Source organism: Anas acuta, chromosome W (assembly GCF_963932015.1).
Source record: "Anas acuta chromosome W, bAnaAcu1.1, whole genome shotgun sequence".
Taxonomy (NCBI): Eukaryota; Metazoa; Chordata; class Aves; order Anseriformes; family Anatidae; genus Anas; species Anas acuta.
The window spans coordinates 27234065-27253406 of NC_089016.1; the positions used below are offsets into that span (position 1 = coordinate 27234065).

The 19342-nt window shown below is 44.9% G+C and overlaps 2 protein-coding genes across 2 annotated transcripts in view; one reads left to right on the plus strand and one right to left on the minus strand.

Annotated features, from left to right (window-relative positions):
* LOC137846711 (uncharacterized) overlaps positions 1 to 19342 on the plus strand; it is a 420446-nt gene that overhangs the window by 83101 nt on the left and 318003 nt on the right. The gene's annotated exons all lie outside the window — the stretch shown is intronic.
* LOC137846794 (transitional endoplasmic reticulum ATPase-like) overlaps positions 1 to 19342 on the minus strand; it is a 36773-nt gene that overhangs the window by 3094 nt on the left and 14337 nt on the right. The window contains exons 4-13 of the mRNA XM_068664905.1: positions 18089 to 18231; positions 16506 to 16636; positions 9405 to 9536; positions 8940 to 9042; positions 4999 to 5132; positions 4641 to 4776; positions 2966 to 3078; positions 2276 to 2440; positions 2048 to 2170; positions 859 to 1071 (exon numbers count right to left, since the gene is read on the minus strand). Coding sequence (XP_068521006.1) covers positions 859 to 1071; positions 2048 to 2170; positions 2276 to 2440; positions 2966 to 3078; positions 4641 to 4776; positions 4999 to 5132; positions 8940 to 9042; positions 9405 to 9536; positions 16506 to 16636; positions 18089 to 18231 — 1393 coding nt within the window. The remainder of the gene's footprint in view (positions 1 to 858; positions 1072 to 2047; positions 2171 to 2275; positions 2441 to 2965; positions 3079 to 4640; positions 4777 to 4998; positions 5133 to 8939; positions 9043 to 9404; positions 9537 to 16505; positions 16637 to 18088; positions 18232 to 19342) is intronic.

Genomic DNA, 19342 nt, shown 5'->3' on the forward strand with positions numbered 1-19342 from the left:
CAGTCCCTGTCTTCAGCTACCTAATAGGTAATTACAGGCAAAAGGAGTCAGATCCTTCTTTGAGGTGCGCAGTGAAAATGGGTGCAAACTGCTGCAAAGAAAATTCCAGTTAGAAATAAGGAAAAAATTCTTTACAATCAGAGAATTCAAACATTAGCACGCAGGCCCACAGAGGTCTGTGATTCTCCATCCTTGGTTGCTAATGTACAAATCAACTAACACACACGAGACATACACAAACCAGACTTCCAAGTTATCTTCCTGCTCTGGACAAACAGTTGGAGCATATGGCCTCTGAGGTTCCTTCCTTCCCGACCTACATTTTCCTCTCTCATTCTCCTTCCTGCTTTGCTCTTTCAGCAGCTTCCCTGACTACAACAGTGAGGATTCCCATGGTAATCCCTACGTGGGACAGGAGGTGACACTATCTACAGGGAACTGGGCAGCAGGAGGGGAACTCCTTTCTATGCCATGCATATTGCAGGACAAGACCCTGTAGGATGTTTTGAAAATCTATAGAAGGTAATAGCTAATGAGGTGTCAAAGTAAGTTTTCAAGGTATATTGAGGGTATTTATGTCACTCTAATGTCAGCCTCATGGCTAAGGCCCTAGCACATGTATCATTCTGTAACAAAAGATGCAAACTGTAATGGGAGAAAGAACATGTAAATAGCTATGTTCCCAAACAGGATTAATTCCCTAACATCAGGAAAGCAGCCCCTGCTCACAGTGCAAGTGAAGAAAACACAAAAAAAATACACAAATAAGAACTGGGCCAGTAAGACAGACACAGTGGAGATGATGTTCTGGGAGCATCTCAGCACAAACGTAGCACAGGGAGCAGAAGAAACACTTACCTTGTCAAAGATCTCACGCACGTTGGCTTCAGACTCTCCAAACCACATGGTGAGCAATTCTGGGCCCTTGATGGAAATGAAGTTTGCCTGGCATTCATTGGCAATGGCTTTGGCCAGAAGTGTCTTACCACAACCAGGTGGCCCATAGAACAGAACTCCCTTTGATGGAGTCATGCCAAATTTGAGGAACTTGTCCGGGTGCTCCACAGGATACTACAGGAGAACAACAAAAAATTCTTGTGATGAGCAGGCCTGTGCCTTGCCCCACCACAAACAGTATCTTAGATTTCTAGTGAGTTAAACGCAAGTTTCTGCCTGCTCAAGGCCACTAGAGTTTTTAACTGGGGACTGGTTTGAAAATCACCACAGCTCAATTGCAAAGCTGCCCTAAAAAGCCTATTTATCCCTAAGAACTAAGCACCAGTTTGGGTAGTTTTCCAGCACACTTAACCCCAGCTTCGTTCTGCCCTGCAGAAGCAAAAGGGAACAGCTCATTATCCAACCTAGTCAGCTCTGCCCTCCAGAGACACACAAGGTGTCTGATGTGAGCATTTATCCTCAGCAGCAAGGTCAGAGCTAGGTGATGGTTTAACACCAGAAAATTAGACTTCTATTTATTTATTTTTAACTCACAGACACATTGCCTCTATAGTGACAACTGAGAGCAGGGATGTATCAGAAAGAAACCATCTCGATGCAGACACCAGAAGTTTCCAGACATTCATGACTTTTTGTCTCCCTTCACAGAATGCTTCTCAATCTTTTTTCACCTGTCCTGATGGTAACATCAATAAAAAGCCCTTTGGAAGCTCACTGCATGAGAATCTTTGTTTACCTTCTGGCAGATAAAGCCACCATGTAACAGAATTCTCAGCATTGGTCCCATTGCTTTGCTGACTTCCACTTATGAGAGGCAGAACTACTGCATTTCTGCATTAAGCACAAGACACATGAAAGATATCATCATACACTCACTCAACTAAGGAAAGTCTGATGCTGCTTCCTAGCACCTTCCTCTCCCTATGTTCACTAAGATGGAACACCGTGGTATTTTCAGTCCATTACAAACAGTTATAATAAAAACTGCATTTACCCTGTTCACAGTCCAAACAGGAATATGAAGAGGTTCTGGATTTTACCACCATAATTATTACTTAAGCTAGGCAAAAAATCAGCTGGAAATGCTTACCTGTACAAGCTCCTGGAGTTCTCTCTTTACATCTTCTAGACCACCAATATCTTCCCAGGTAACTTGTGGCACCTCCACCACAGTCTCCCGAAGAGCAGAAGGGTTGCTCTGGCTCAGAGCCCACTATCGTTAGAAGAAACGTCATTAAACAATGCTATCATGTCGTGCTCACATGCTTCAGATAAACAATTAGACATTGCACCTAAAAGAGGGGCACTCTTGCATTACCCTGAAGTCATCCATGGTCACAGCCAGTGAGTTCATCACTTCAGCATCGATGGTTTCATCTTCTAGGTCTATGAGATCCATCTTCTTTCTGATAGCCTGAAGAGCAGCTTCTGAGCAAAGAGCAGCCAAGTCAGCACCAACATGTCCATGGGTCTCGTTTGCCACCTGAAAGCAAAGCACTGACTATGACTCACAGGGACACAAGCAAGCACTCTGCATGATCTGGTGACTCACTCGGAGGTGCAATGAAACTTTGGAGGACATAAACATCAGTGTTCCACTGTGGGTTCAAGAGACGAGTGCCACCACATATTTAACAGGCAGAGACACTGCTGTTCCACCTCCCACTTGAGATCAAAGTTGCAACTGGAATTCAGATGGCACAACACAGAAAGATAACCCAAGATTGGAGTTACCCAGGACAGTGGCAAGGCATGTGCAGACTGGACTGATACACACTTGTATCATAATATTAACCATGCCACTTTTAGCTAGTGAGCAAGGATTTTTGGTCATTGGTAAACTAGTTGGAAGGAAGCCCAGAGATCACATGTTCACCCACTTTCACACTGTCCTAAATGAGCAACTACATTTACACGATCAAAGCCATAACAACTCTGCCACTACAAAACACAGCATCAGCTAATGTTAGCCTGCAGAGAGAAGCTTTCCCAACAGCATTTTGCTCACCTGTTCCAGATCCACATCATCAGCAAGTTTCATATTTTTTGTGTGGATCTGCAGGATCTCCAGGCGCCCAGTTGCATCTGGGATACCGATATCTACCTCTCTGTCAAAACGACCTGGGAAGTACAAAACATATGTTGAGCTGCTGATTCTGCAAACCAAAGAAGCTGCAGTTGCTGTCTTCCTCTGACTGAACAACATAATGACAAGCCACACACACATAATTTCAGAAAATGCTAAGAGTTTTGGGTTTCTCTACAGCATGTATCAGCATAGTTGCAGAGTCAGAAAGGAAGAAAGGCCTTAGCCATTTAGGAAAAGTGGAACTACTGTATTAACTAGACTTCAAGACTACAAAAAGCAGAGTACTACTGGTTTAGCAACGTTTTCCAAGCTTCATTTGTAGGAAAGGATACTTCCCCTAACCAACATACCATGAGGCATTTTTGTTTACTTCCACCTTTGTGTCCTCAGCATAAGAGTATGCGAATTCTGAGAGACAGATTTAGTTTTTTAGAACTTCCTACAGTAATCATCATAGCAAAAGCCAGGTGGTGAAAGAAAAAAAATGCCCCATTATCTGGGGAGGCAGGAAACCTATATATTACTGTGATATTAACTAAGGTACATACACCTATCATTTGCCTCTAGTCATGCCTCTATACACTAAAGATGCTCTTTTCTCCTGCAAGCTTGACAGGTTTGCCGTTACACACTTTACCAACTGCTCATACACCAGACATTCATTCACACTGTAGAGTTTTTAAAACATGGAGCTTGGAAACTACCAGACTCCTCATTAAAAAAAGGGAAGTCAGACAATTCTTCTACAACCTGAGGCACACACATCCCCTCAAGCAGCCATTTACTCCTTCAGTGTGTCCTGAGCTAGCCTCACCTAATAGAGACTACCACGTGATTTCAAAGTATTTTGTTCTTTCTACAAGTTCTAACCTAATAAGACAGAAAATTATTTCAAAGGCCAGAAGCCTAGAAATTAATTACAAAGCAGCAGCTAGACACAAATCAATAGTCTATGAAATACACAGAAGACGTGTATTTACACGTCTTACATGTGTAAGACATGTGACTCAATCTTTACAAGGCCCCCAAAGTATAGTCTGTAACAAAGCATCTGATTGTATCGGGTTTACATGGCATGGGCTTGGTAGCAGGGGGGCTGCAGAGGTGGCCTCTGTGAGCAGAGCCCAGCAGCTGCCCCATGGCAGAGAGGAGCCAGCTCCAGATACTCAGAAAGGGACCCACTGCTGGCCAGAACTGAACCAAGTTCAATAAGTGATGTTATTTGTACCTTTTGGAGAGCATATTTTAAAATGGGAAAAAAAATGTTCAGGGGAGGACACAGAAGAGGGTGGATATGGGGGGTACAGTATTTCTAGTTTGCTTCTAGTTTCCCACTTTTTAGTTTCCCACAGTGTTTGTCTGCAAATGATAGGCAATAAATTACATTAATCTCCCTATGCCGAGTCTGTTTTGCCCATAATGATAATTGGTGAGTGATCTCCCTGTCCTTATCTCAACCCTTGAGCCCTTTCCATCATATTTTCTCTCCCTTTTCCTTTGAGGAGGGGTGAGAGAGCGGTTGTGGAGGAATTCAGCTGCATAGCAGGGTAAAACCACCACAGTGATACAGAAAACAGCTGACAATCCTGGTTACCAAATCGCCTGAGTGCTGGGTCAATGCTGTTAGGTCTGTTGGTAGCTGCCATAACGATCACATGTGCTCTCTGTTTCAGTCCATCCATAAGAGTCAACAGCTGAGACACTATACGACGTTCCACCTCTCCATGTGTCTACAAAGAGACAAAACAATTATTAGACTAAAAGCTCTACAGCACAGGAGCTGGACATTAGAGACACAAGCTGCTAACAAACATTGTGAACTGTCTATGATTCTTCTCATGCCTGAGTTCAAGCATTAACTGCTGCTTTACCCTGTACTCAGGCAGATTCATGCCAGCTGCCACCAAAAAGGGTGTACAGACACTTCATTACCTCCTACAGGCTATATTTACCTTCTCTCTCTTAGGAGCAATGGCATCCAGTTCATCAATGAAGATGATGGCAGGAGCATTCTTTTCAGCTTCTTCAAATGCTTTCCTCAGGTTGCTCTCAGACTCACCAGCCAGCTTGCTCATGATCTCAGGACCTGAAAAACAGCAGCACTGTGGCACCCCAAAGAGACACAGCTAGCCTCAAGGCATGCAGGTGATTTTTTTAAGTACAACATTTAGCTGAGAGTATATTTCAAGCCAAAGCAAACACTTTCAACCAAGTTCACTAAATTTGCAGCTGAACAGGCAAGAACAGAATGCAGAATTACTTACTATCATTATTCTGGTGTGTTCAGTTTAACAGAATGAAGTACTAGTCAGTGAGACACCTTTAGCTGCCTCTTTTCTTACCCTATTTCACACTTGGTGAGCTTCTCCGTAATGTGCCACTACACACTACTAACTTTGACCTCTTCCGGGACCTGCTTGGGAGTATCTCATGGGCTAGGTTGCTAGAAGGCAAGGGTGCATGTGAGAGCTGGGCAACATTTAAGCAGCACTTCTTCCAAGCTCAGGATCGGTGCATCCCAAAGAGTAGGAAATCGGGGAAGAGGGCAGGAAACCTGCGTGGATGAGCAAGGAGCTCATCGATAAGATCAAAAGGAAGAGGAAGGACTATGAAATGTGAAAAAAGGGCCTGTCCTCTTGGGAGGAGTATAGATGTGTTGTCAGGGCCTGCAGGGATGTGGCAAGGAAGGCTAAAGCCCACCTAGAGATGAGGCTTGCAAAAGAGATAAAAGATAATAAGAAGGTGGTTTTCTTAAGTATGTAAACAGTAAAAGGAAGACTAGGGATAATGTGGGTCCCTTGCTGAACGAGGGGGGTGTCCTGGTAACGGAATACGCCGAGAAGGTGGAGATAGTGAATGCTTTCTTTGCTTCAGTCTTTGCTTCAAGGACTCCCCCTCCCGGGACTCCTCGACCCTGGAGGAAGGAGAAAGAGTCTGGGAAGTGGAGATCTCCCCCCTTGTGGGGGGAGTGGTTCGGGAGTGTCTGAGTGGGCTCAACGCACACAAATCCATGGGTTCCGATGGGATGCATCCACGTGTGCTAAGGGTGTTGGCAGAGGTGATTGCTGAACCGCTCTCTATCATCTTTGAAAGGTCCTGGAGAACAGGAGAGGTGCCTGAAGGCTGGAGGATAGCCAGTGTCACTCCGGTCTTCAAGAAGGGCAAGGAGGAGGATCTGGGAAACTACAGGCCAGTCTCACCTCTGTCCCTGGAAAGGTGTTGGAACAGCTTGTTCTGGATGCCATCTCCAAGCAAGTGGAAGAGAAGAAGGTTATGAGGAGTAGTCAGCATGGATTCACCAAGGGGAAGTCGTGCTCGACCAACCTCATTTTCTTCTATGATGGCATCACCAGCTGGGTAGATGAGGGGAGAGCAGTGGATGTCATCTACCTTGACTTTAGCAAGGCTTTCGATACTGTCTCCCATGACATCCTGATAGCAAAGCTGAGAAAGTGTGGGATAGAGGAGTGGACAGTGAGGTGGGTTGAGAACTGGCTGACTGGCCGAGCTCAGAGGGTGGTGATCGGCGGTGCAGAGTTTGTGGCAGCGTGGAGTCTGGCTGGAGACCTGTGACTAGCGGTGTTCCCCAGGGGTCGGTGCTGGGTCCGGTCTTGTTCAACATCTTCATCGACGACCTTGATGAGGGAATAGTGTCCGCCCTCAGCAAGTACGCTGATGACACAAAGCTGGGAGGAGTGGCCGACATGCCAGAAGGCTGTGCTGCCATTCAGCGAGACCTGGACCAGCTGGAGAGCTGGTCAGGAAGAAACCAAATGAGGTTTAACAAGAGCAAGTGTAGAGTCCTGCACCTGGGAAGGAACAACCGCATCTATCAGTACAGGCTGGGGGACGACCTGCTGGAGAGGAGCTCTGAGGAGAAGGACCTGGGGGTCCTGGTGGACAACAGGTTGACCATGAGCCAGCACTGTGCCCTGGTGGCCAAGAAGGCCAATGGCATCCTGGCATGCATTAAAAAGAGCATGGCCAGCAGGTCAAGGGAGGTGATCCTCCCCCTCTACTCTGCCCTGGTCAGGCCTCACCTGGGGTACTGTGTCCAGTTCTGGGCTCCCCGGTACAGAAAAGACAGGGATCTCCTGGAAAGAGTCCAGCAGAGGGCCACAAAGATGATACGGGGCCTGGAGCATCTTCTCTATGAAGAAAGGCTGAGAGACCTGGGTCTGTTCAGCCTGGAGAAAAGAAGACTGAGAGGGGATCTCATCAATGTGAATAAATACCTGAGGTGTGGGAGGCAGAGGGATTTGGCCAACCTCTTCTCAGTGGTTTGTGGGGACAGGACAAGGGGCAATGTCCACAAGGTGGAGTCCAGGAAGTTCTGTACCAACATGCAAAAGAACTTCTTCACGGTGAGGGTGACTGGAACAGGCTGCCCAGGGAGGTTGTGGAGTCTCCTTCTGTCGCGTTAAGGGGTGTAGCTGATTAACGGTTACGGGCCCAGTTGGATTCAGGGTACTGAACTATCACAATCACAGATTGCACCAATAACGCATTCACCGTCTGGGGTCTGGTTGGATTCAGAACACTGAACTATCACGCTCACGGATTCACCAATAACGTATAACCACCCTCACCCTAGTTGCACTTAATGAGAGCTATAACAATGCAATCAAGTGTGATTTATTACAGCAACAGATAACCAGGTTCTTTGGATTGCCGGCAATAGTGACTGTCTGCAAAAGCAAGCTAGTATGCATGAAATACACAGGTGTTACAGGTGTGCAGCCTAGAAATAAACGCGTTGAAAGGATCAAAGACTCTATAGAGATTTATAAGCAAGTATTCAGATCTCACCCAAAGGCGTCCCAATGGGGGGGGAAGAGAGGCTCAGCCCGTCGACTGATCCCAGGAGTCAGGAGGTCCTAAGGATGTTGTATTTCCTCGGGATGGTATCTCCCCTGACGATGGTATCTCCCCTGACATCCCCTCTCTCTTGGGCCAATTTATATTATTTTCTATCTTTTAGGTGGAGCTTGAGTGACTCTAGTCAAGCATATCTTAGTTATGATTGGTGTAAAGTTCTCCCGTCTCCATTTAAAGTAGTAGGCTCCGAGAAATTCAGGGCACATGCTCGGTGAGGGGTGGTCGCACCTTGGAGGTGGGTAGCTTTTGGGATGGAGGTGTGTTTTGGTATTATAATGATATTATAATGAGCAAAAAGTACACTAGGGTACAGCATTTGTCAAAACATGACAGGTCTTTGGCTCAGGGTAGCAAAAAGTGCAGCTTATCGGTCTCGGTGTGCACAAGAACAATCGAGTCCCCACCTGGTCACAGAGCCTAGCCGTGGTGTCTCCACTCCACTCCACGCTCTGTGCTGTTCCTTAGGGCTAGCACACCAAGTTTCCCCAGCACAATAGCATCTAAGGTTGGGAGCCCAGGGAACGCTCAGGTAATGCAGCTATGCCCTACCCTGAAAGCCTCTTCAATGCTGTACATTTTCTTTAAAATGAGAATGTTAGTTTTATTTCCCTAGTTACTTCAGGCAATTACACCACACCTTCTCTGGAGATATTTAAGGCCCATCTGGACGCCTACCTGGGCAGCCTGCTCTAAGAAGCCTGCTTTGGCAGGGGGGTTGGACCCAGTGATCTTTCACTGATATTTCATTGAGGTCCCTTCAATTCTGTGATTCCTGCATCACAAAACTGTTTTTCAACCACTGCTACAAAACAATCAAGTTGAAGGACAGTGCCACTATGACAGATGCTTCCACACAAATGGCCTCTACGTGTCCTCAGTGGGGCACTTGAAAGAGGTAAGAAAGGATGTCAAGGACACAAAGGTGGCTATAAGGTGACCTTATCTAAACCATTCGCTACCATTATGTGGAAGAATGACCACACAGTTCTGGGTCCAAAGCAGACACCAAGCTTACCATTGATCAGGAAGAAGAAGGCCCCAGTTTCATTGGCCACCGCTCGGGCAATCAGCGTTTTACCAGTGCCAGGAGGACCATACAGCAGGATGCCACGTGGAGGCTGAGGACAGAGGCAAGGGATTTAGGTGGAAAGCTAGTATCTGAGCGCCTGAGTAGCTTCACAGTGAATTCCAAGCATTGGATAAATCCAGTCCAAAACTGTGATGCACGCTCATGCAACAGCTGCCATCCAACCATCAACACCCTGACTACTTTACATGACACACAAACAAAAACCTTGCCAGTAACTGACAGTGATGATCAAAGCATCACTCTGCTTTAAAAGTACCAGCATTTTAATCTGTGCCTAAAACATAAGGAAATAGTCTCCTAATACCAGCACTAAAAAAAAAGTTACTTATTCACCTCCAATAAGTCATAAACCTCCTACATCAAAGTCAACAGCAAAGGCAAAGTGCTTACCTTCACCCCTATGGCCTTGAAGAGTGCAGGGTGTCGGAGGGGAAGTTCCACCATCTCTTTGATCTGAGCCAGCTGCTTCCGGCAGCCACCAATGTCATCATAACCCACTTCATTCAGTGACTCTTCTTCATCCTACCAGAAAGTGAATTTATTAGACATTTGAGTGAAGACAATTACTTACTATCATTATTCTGGTGTGTTCAGTTTAACAGAATGCAGCACTAGTCAGTGAGCCACCTTTAGCTGCCTCTTTTCTTACCCTATTTCACAATTGGTGAGCTTCTCCTTAATGTGCCACCACACACTGCTAATGCAGCACTCCTAGCTGTTCAACAATCCCACCCAGTTTACAGAACCAGGAATCTGGGCTATTGCTCGATGTTGTTTCTTTACTGTGTTGAGAGTCTCACTTTCAAGTCTTCCTGGTGTCTTCAACAACTGTTTCTTAGCTCTGACTTCCCAGATATACAATGGAAATTACCTGCTGTAGTAGGTTTACGTGGCAAGGTTTTGGTAGCAGAGGGCTGTGGGAATAGAAATGTTGTTTTTGCAGAGTTACATTGTTTGGAGAGAAGGAATGTGGTACTGAGGTATGCTTACAGTGATAAGAAAGCTTAGCAGGCGACCTTGTAAAATGCAGACAACCAGACTCCTTAGGACAATTAGGTGAAAATCACGGTGTTGAGTCAAGTCAGATAAGTGAAGAAACATTACCCCTTCAAGCAGTAAAAACATCAAAAGAAATTTGAGATTTAACAGGCCGGGAACTGAAGGCCATGCATTGTCTGTGAAGCATCAGACAGATTGTGAACCTGGATTACCCAGTCAATGGGTAATGATTTGATTACCCTGTCATCAAAAAGTATATAAACTGTGTTTTGGAACCAGTCGGTGCGCTCTCCTGCTTGTGGGGTTCCTGCCATTGCAATTGCGAATAAATGACTATTTCACTGAGATCCTCGCCTGAGCCTAAGTTATTGGCTACGGAGTGTTTCTCACAATTTGGGGGCTCGTCCGGGATCCAGTCACCTACTGAGGAGCCCCACCGCCGCAGCAGCAGGAAGGCATGCCCCGCTGATTTCAGCGGTCCTGTGCATCCACGGTGGTGGTTCTGCAGAGAGCTGACAGAGGGCCTGAGACTGATTAAAGAGGCAGGATCTGTGAGGTAGTGGGGAAAGGAAGAAGGTAGGCACTCCGGGTTTTAAGAATCGATCCGGTAACTCTGTGCACAGACCAAGATAATATTATATATGGAGTGGTAATTTGTGTTGAGAAAATGGTTGATGTTAATAAAGAAGGGGGAGATTTGGCAGTGTGGCCATGGGGGCCCCATGGTTGGTGATAACATCAGACTCTTAAGGATGAGGCCATCAGGAATATAAAAGAGTTTAGAGGGAACAAAGAAGGGTGATTCAGGAGACTCCATGCAGTCTCCGGTTGCTTGTTCTCCAGCCATTAAGGCAGGGAAGTTGCTGGGTGTTTGCCGTTGTTGTTATATGCAAAGTTGTTTGACCAATGAAAAGTTGCTTTTGAAAAGAACTGCTGTGGAGAGAAGGGGATAAGAGGGGAGCCTGCCCTCAAGATAAAAAAAAAAAAAAAAAAAAGGCAACACGATGTGATGAAGTTCTGTCATCAATAAAGAAGCAGAAAGAAGGAATGAATAGGAACAGGCTAGCAGGACAGGGACCAGGACGGGAACAGGCACTTTGATCGCCTCATGAAGATAGGTTCGGCCAAACTCAGCAAACTGCTCAGAGAAGCTCGTACTGAAAGTTGCTGGAAATAGGCACACCGGAGCTGGGAAGAAGCTCGAGTTGAGAGAAGTGGACCCGCGCACACAACTGCCCTTTGCACACAACTTAAAGCAAGACATATTGTTCCCACCACCAGCCCTGGAATTCTCCAGTGTTTGTAATCAAGAAAAGGAATGGAAAATGGAGACTGTTATATGATCTGAGAGAAATTAATGATTTTGTGGAAGATATGGGAGCACTTCAACCAGGATTACCAACTCCAACTATGCTCCCCCAATCATGGACATTATTAGTAATAGACTTAAAGGATTGTTTGTTAAACACTAGCCAGAATTCGGAAATCTTTGCCATGTTTATGTTTCAGTTGATACCTTTTCTGATTGTACATATGTATAGGTGTACTTGGGTTTCTTATGAATATGTAAAAGCAACATTCTATATGTGCTTAGAAAGTTCAACGGTTATGTGTGCGTGTTGGTAGAGTGTAGACTCCCCGCGCACCCAGCGCTGTTTACTTGACTTTTTGAGTGGGATTTTCACAGCCCCTGGCACCCCTCCTCTTCTGGGAAGGTGGAGGGAATGAATCAGACACTAAAGAAGCAAATAACTAAACTAGTGTTAGAAACCCAACTTCCTTGGGTAAAATGCTTACTCCTACAGGTTCAAACAGCACCAAGAAAGGATATAGGAATTTCACCATATGAGATGCTGTTTGGATTGCCCTATCTGGGCAGAAGGGATGAGATACCACAATTCAAAACAAGAGAGTTTTCTTAAGAACTGTATTCTGGGGTTGTCCTCTTCTTTGTCATTTCTCAGGACCTGTGGGTTGTTGGCTCAAACCCCACCTTTGGAATTCCCCATTCACCACCATCATCCAGGAAACCGGGTCCTGATTCGGACCTGGAAAGAGTCAACTCCGGCCTGAATGGGAAGGACAATTACTAACCACTGAAACAACCGTAAGAACTGCGGAAAAAGGTTGGACTCACTATACTCGAGTGAAGGCATCCATCGACCCTAGTACCTGGGAAGCTGTTCCTACAAAAGACTTGTTGGAAGTTGAAATCAAAGAGAAAAAAGAGCTTACAATTGTAAACTAACCTTTTATTTTCACAGGTAACTAACGAGTGTGACTTGTGATTGAGAGAAAGGACAGACCTATAGCGAACTGCAGTGCTACCAAGGGGGGGTTGTTATAGTAGTAGTGTGCATCTTATTCTTTGCATTGATAATTATTTGGAAACCTAAGGGTTAAAAATAATGACAGGGAAGAATCAATTACTAGTTTTGTTTTTAGTGATTCTAGGCCTCAGAGAAGGCCTCGGTCAATTGGCAACTTGGAAAAGGCATGACCAGATAATAGCAAAAATGGGATACCCCATCAAAATATGGGTGACTGTGACAGAGGGTTATGTACCACAATCCGTCACGTTTGATGCTTGTGAGGTGTTAGCTTGTGCAGATTTGCAAATAACTGGGAGAGACCCAACAGCCAGATTGAGAATAGCTGTATGGAAACAATCCTCTATTGCCATCAGAGAAAGGGAGAAACTCAAGGAGAAAACAGGAGAGAAAACAGGAGGCCCTCTGAAATGTGGCAGTTCAAACATTTGAGATTCAAACAGGGTATGGGGATGTGAATGCCTGGACAGAATGGGTCAAATATACCATCCAGAGTCTCAACCGTAGCTACTGCTACGCTTGTGCCTCGGGATGACCGATTGCCCAGATAGTGCCCTTCCCATGGGGGTGGACCAAAGACTCCCAAGGGATGCGATGTATGATTGCATTGTACCAAGAGAAGACTGCCTGGGGAAGTGAGGCCTGTAAGTCTCTCTCTTTGCTATTCCCTTCCTTGCATGATAGCAATATCAGAGCTCCCCCTGTATTCTCCACAGCTATAGGTAACCATACATCTTGCCTCTCACGGCAGGGTGTGAGTGCTACCCGGCATCTGGGAGAATTTGCCTTGTGCACGAGGACCTTGAATGCTACCAAGGACTTGATGGGAAACTGTGCAAGACTTGAGATCCCCAGGGCAGATCTCTGGTGGTACTGTGGAGGGAAGATCTTACGGTCCACCCTACCATCTAATTGGGGAGGCACTTGTGCACTTGTTCAATTAGCTATACCCTTCACCCTGGCATTTGAAAGAGAAACATCACAAATACCCAGAAGAAGTAAAAGAGGCTTAGGAATATCATTTGATGACAGAGTATACATAGATTCTATTGGGGTACCTAGAGGAGTTCCTGATGAACAGAAAGCCAGGAGTCAAATTGCTGCAGGGTTTGAGTCACTGTTCTGGTGGGTAACAATCAATAAGAATGTGGATTGGATTAATTATATCTATTATAATCAGCAGAGATTCATCAATTATACCAGGGATGCGATAAGAGGAATCGCTGAACAACTAGATGCCACCAGCAAAATGGCTTGGGAAAACAGGATAGCATTAGATATGATGCTCGTGGAGAAAGGAGGTGTGTGTTTGATACTGAGCAACCATTGTTGCACTTTTATACCCAACAATACTGCCCGGATGGCACAGTAACTAGAGCATTGCAAGGGCTTACCACCCTTGCCAGTGAATTGGCAGAAAACTTAGGAACAGACACTTCCACCACCAGACGGTTGGAATCTTGGTTTGGTAAATGGAAAGGGGTGGTAGTGTCTGTATTTATATCCTTGATCGTAGTTGTAGGAGTTTTGACAGCCATTGGTTGCTGCATTATCCCCTGTGTAAGAGGACTAGTACAGGGGTTAATTGAAACTGCACTATTGAAACAAATGACCATGGAGCCACCACCTTACTCAGATAAGGTGATAATGAGGAGATGGAAAGCAAAGAAAGTGAAGAAGAGGAAAATATCTACCAAATTACACCTTAGAGAAAAGTTTTGCAAAAATCAACAATTTTTAAAGAAGAAAAGGGGGGAATTGTGGGAATAACACTGTTGTTTTTGCAGAGTTACATTGTTTGGAGGGAAGGAATGTGGTACTGAGATATGCTTACAGTGATAAGAAAGCTCAACAGACAACCTTGTAAAATGCAGACAACCAGACTCCTTTAACAATCAGGCAGAAATCACTGTGTAAGAAACATTACCACCTCAAAGAGTCTGTGAAGCACTGGATAGATTGTGAACCTGGATTACCCACTCAGTGGGGAAACAGGGGAGGATCCTGTCATCAAAAAGTATATAAACTGTGTTTTGGAAGTAGTAGGCGGGCTCTCCTGCTTGTGGGGTGCCCGCCATTGCAATCGTGAATAAATTACTACTTCACTGAGATCCTCGCCTGAGCCTAAGTTATTGGCTACGGAGTGTTTCTCACACCATGGAGAACCCAGGTTGGAGCAGTTTGCTCCTGATGGATGGACCCCGTGGTACGGACCCATATCTGGAGCAGTTCTTGAGCTGCTGCCTGTGGGAAGCCCACGCAGGATCAGTTCAGCGAGGACTGCATCCTGTGGGAGGGACCCCACGCTGGAGCAGGGAAAGAGAGTGACTGAGAAGGAGTGGCGGAGATGAAGTACTATAGACTGACCGCAACCCCCATTCCCCCGCGCTGCTCAGGGGGAGGAGGTGGAAGAGGGCGGATGGGGGGAAGGCGTTTTGGGTTTCTTTACTTTGTTCCTCATTTCTCTAGCTTGTTAGTAAGATTTATTGCCTATTACTATCTCCCTACTCTGAGTCTGTTTTGCCCGTCACGATAATTGTTGAGCGATCTACCTGTCCTTATCTCAACCCTTGAGCTCTTTGTGTCGTATTTTCTCCCCCTTTTCCTTTGAGGAGGGGGAGGGAGAAAGCAACCATGGTAGAACTCAGCTGCCCACCTGAGTAAAACCACCACACCTGCATGTACCTAGACCTCCCACTGAAACCCATCCTCTTGAATGACAGCCTCTGCTAGCAGGCTCCCTACAAACTCGAGCACAAAAACAAGTTGTGTGATCTTCTGATGTGGCTAACCGATAAAAACAGACGACAAAGCCCAGTATAAAATATACTTATTCCTTAAACTGCAAATGGCATTTCTAAGCACTTGAAATACCCTAGTTACCATACAGTTCTCAGATGCAGTGCTTTCTTTTTGGGACTAGCTCAAACTAACTGAGAATGTTGAAATTCAGATGTGCAGATAAGACCAGCTGTAGCTAATTCTTCCAGTACATCCCTACAGCAATCATTCTGCTCATGACTGTGCAAAGCTTTACTGGCCTTAGTTATCTGTAACGTAAGGCCACAATAAAATCATAAAATAGCATAGCCTGGAATCTCAGAGAGGATCAAGCCAGAGCCCCACAGAGCCAAGACTACTACGTGAAGCAAGTTGCTCAGAGCCTGGCCCTATCAAGCACTGAAGGTGGTCTCCAGAGCTGGATATTCCTGCTCACTCTGGGCCCTGCTCTAGGCTTTGCAGAAACCTTTTCCCTAACATCTACTGGGAATTTCTCTTGACTCAGCTTCTGCAGTTGTCTCTAGTCCTGTTCCTAGGCACAACCCTCAGAAGAACCCATTCATCTACACCTTTCCATCAGTCAGTTGCCAGAAAGCCTGCCCCTTCACCTTCCCTTCTCTAGCAAAATGCCACTCTCCCAGCCCCTCTTCATTTATTTTGACCTCCAGCTATTCATCATTTTGCTGGCCTTGGCAGCAACTCTCTGCTGTGACCTGAAGAGCCCAAACAGGATTCATTTGGTGCCTCACAATCATCAAATAGAGGTGAATTTTTCACAAGGCAACTAACTTTATGAGGCATACAGCCACCTTACCTCATATCCCCGAGATTTCCTACTCTACAGAAGTAATGTGGCCAACTCCTGACAGACAAGTAACTCAAGCTGCCTTAGACTTGGGATACTCAAGGCTAGATACTGTAAGGGATTTAATTAAATAAATAAAACTGCTTAAAGATTTCAAGTTTCTCATTCAAAAAGCATTAATCACTTTCTCTTCATGTGGCATGAAATTTAGCGACATATTAAGTCCTCCCTGCTATGGATCAACAGAATTTCGGAATGAAAAGATACATCTAAGTCCAGCATAAGGTATCTAGAAGCAGATGGAAAACTAGCTGCTATCACATTGTACCATTTTCTCAGCAAACCTAAGCATTAGTGTTATCTCAGTGTCTGAGGAAGAATACTGGAAGCACATTTCTTCCACTACCTTCAGCAACAGCTCATCTCCTGAAACCAGAGTTCCTAACCCTTACATTCAATATACAAAATGCCAAACCAGGAACTGCAACTCTGCTGCTCTCCAGGACTGTCACAGAAACAGATTTCAGTAGACAGAGTGGATTCAGGACAAGAACTGTGTGGCAGGATTCAGCTCACCTCTCGTTTGATGGGCTCTCCTTCACAATGGATCACTGTGTCCGGAGCCACTATGCAGTAGGGACTTGGATCTGTCTCCACCACTTTGAATTCCACCGCACGCATTCCTCCACGCACCAAGAAGATGTCACCTGTAAAATCCTACATTTCAGTAGCCTGCTGAGGTGATGTCTTCAAAATGTCAACTCTTGTACTACCAGCAGCCATAGAGGATAAGGAAGTAAGTTACACATGCATATGCCACTGGCATTTTTAACACTGCTCTACATTTTAGACTCAAGAGTTGCATGTACTGTGACTACCAGAGCACTGTTTAAATCTGCAGCAGTTAAACTTTTCAAATTTCATCCAGAAACCAACAGCAAACGAGAAAAGAATACCTAAATACCAAACAAAGGCAATGAATCACATTTATTTTCCATTCAGTTCCAATTCAACTGTTCTAGAACGATTTTTTAATTTAAAAAAAATATTAAAAATAATTCAAATGTAGTTTAGGAAAAAAAAAAGTTCAAACTGGTTTACAATTTGTGTTTGATCAGCTACCTAGTCACAAACTGAGGTCAAGCAACCACAGTCTTTTCAAACAGGCTAAGAATAGGGTCCAGGGGTAAGATGCTCAAGTTTTTCCTGTCTCCTTTAGAAACTAGGTATCGCTTTACAAAAGAGCTGCCTCCAGTGTAAAGCCCAGAGACAGTAAATAGTGTAACCACAAGTTAAAAGCTGACTGTTTCACTAGGAAAATTCTCTCTAGACACCATCTGCATATTGGTTTTGCTATTACTGCTCCAAAGAAGTGACTTTCGGAGTGGCTGTTCCAGTCTGCACATAGACATGCAAAGTGCAGCCTTGAATGTTCTACATCTGTCTACTTTCTCAAAAAGGGGAAAAATTCTAGCACTAGAAGCAACCATGGAAGAGGCAAAAAGCCCTAACATAATAAAAACTTATTTGGAAGTGGTTATAATAAGTTGCTACTAGTTGTCTCCAGAAGCACAATAATATATATAATATTAACTATGACTCCTGGCTAAACTGGGCTACAGAAGCTGGAAAACTTCATTCAACTTGTGTTCATACTGTATTAGGAGCTATTTGTTCCAGCAGAAGTGCTAAAAGCTCAGCTCCAAAAGTGCATTTTGTTTTCTAAGCACTCTCCTAGTTATTAATTGAATTACTCTGAAGAAGTTAATTTACTCAGGGTGCCAGCTGCTCTATCCAACCAATTGATGAACACACAGGCAAACACCCAATCCTGTCGAGTGGTAGCAAATTAGGAGAAAATTTTGTTAAACTAAGTTCTACCTGAGACTTTTCTAACACACTCCCATCCAAGGTAGCAGGAAAAAAAAAAAGAAAAAAAAAAAGCAGAATGTTCATGCTGCTGTGCAAGCCAGTAGCAGATATTGCCCTTTCTTCTGAAGATTAGGGAAAACTGAATCAGCACCAGCAAGATCTCACTTTACAGATGCCAGTCTGATGCTTTGTAGCGATCTGTGCAAGTCCCCAGAAATTCTCTTTACTCAGTCTCAGGACTAGACCACAATCAGCAGCATCAGGACTTCAATAACATGCACTATTACCTTTCCTGATGGGTCTGTATGCTTCCAGGAAGTATGGCTTGAGATAGACCTCAAACAGATTCCCCGTGATCCCTTCTACTGTGTCATCAATTGGCAGCACATGGATACGTTTGCCATATTTCACATCTGGGCAGGGCTGGATGCTGCAACAGAAGAAAACTCGTTAGCCACATCATCCTTGACTTATACCTGAGTCTGGAAATGCCAGTGATGCCTTCTCCCAGACCAGTACAACCACCAAAAAGGACTCTCCAAATCCGTGCTCAGACTTCCCACCTGCCTAAGAACATTTCAATGCTGACAAGGTAAATACCATGCCCAGGGGAGAGCTAGTCTTCACAACACATGCCTTCCTTCACTGCTCTCAGCCCTATCCAGGCTGCTGGGGAGTTTCAGACTTTCTTCCTACCTCTGCTCTTCTTCCAGGATGCCCCTCACAATCCCCAGCAAATTCAGAAATTACTAGTGTAGCCAAAAGACCTAGAGAGTCAGAAGCTAATGTTATAAATGAAGTCTCAACTCAATCTGAATTTAGTAACAATTATAAAAGAAATATTTAAAAGCTATAAAAGGCAAGTAAACAGCGCTGGGTGTGCAGGGAGTCTACGCTCCACCAACACGCACACACAAACATCAAACATTCTAAACATACAGAACATTGCTTTTACAAACTAAACCTGAGTATGCCTATACATACGTACAATCAGGAAAGGTAACAAACAATCCTTTAAGTTCCATGACTTAACAGTCTCCATTTTCCATTCCCTTTGAACAATATGTCTTGCTTTAAGTTGTCAAGCAACTCGGTCTTCAGGCCTTACGTATCTCGTTCTTCCTGGATCGAAGAAAAGCATATCCATCTCCTTTTCAAGGCCAATAGGCCTGGGTCAAAAGGCACATTAAGGTCACCAGGGGGCGTAACAGCAAAAGCCTTCGATGGCTGTAGCAGCAGAGGGGCTGATGATGTAGCAGTCGGATCAGTAAAGGAGCCCGCAGCTCCCTCACTGTCTGGCAAACCACACGCTTCTGACTGTGGTCCCACAGGGCTCTTTAAGGCCTCAGAGACTGCTCGCCAGGTGCCGAGCAATCCCACTGCAACCTTGTCATTTTTAGTTGCAGAGTCCCACACCTTGACATCAATTTGGTCCCATGTTTCAGGATCATAAACTGTCCAATTGTTAAGAAGGAGAATAAGCTGTAAGGTTACCAGGACAGTCTTTGTTCCTAAGGACGTATGATTCCCCATAATGTGCA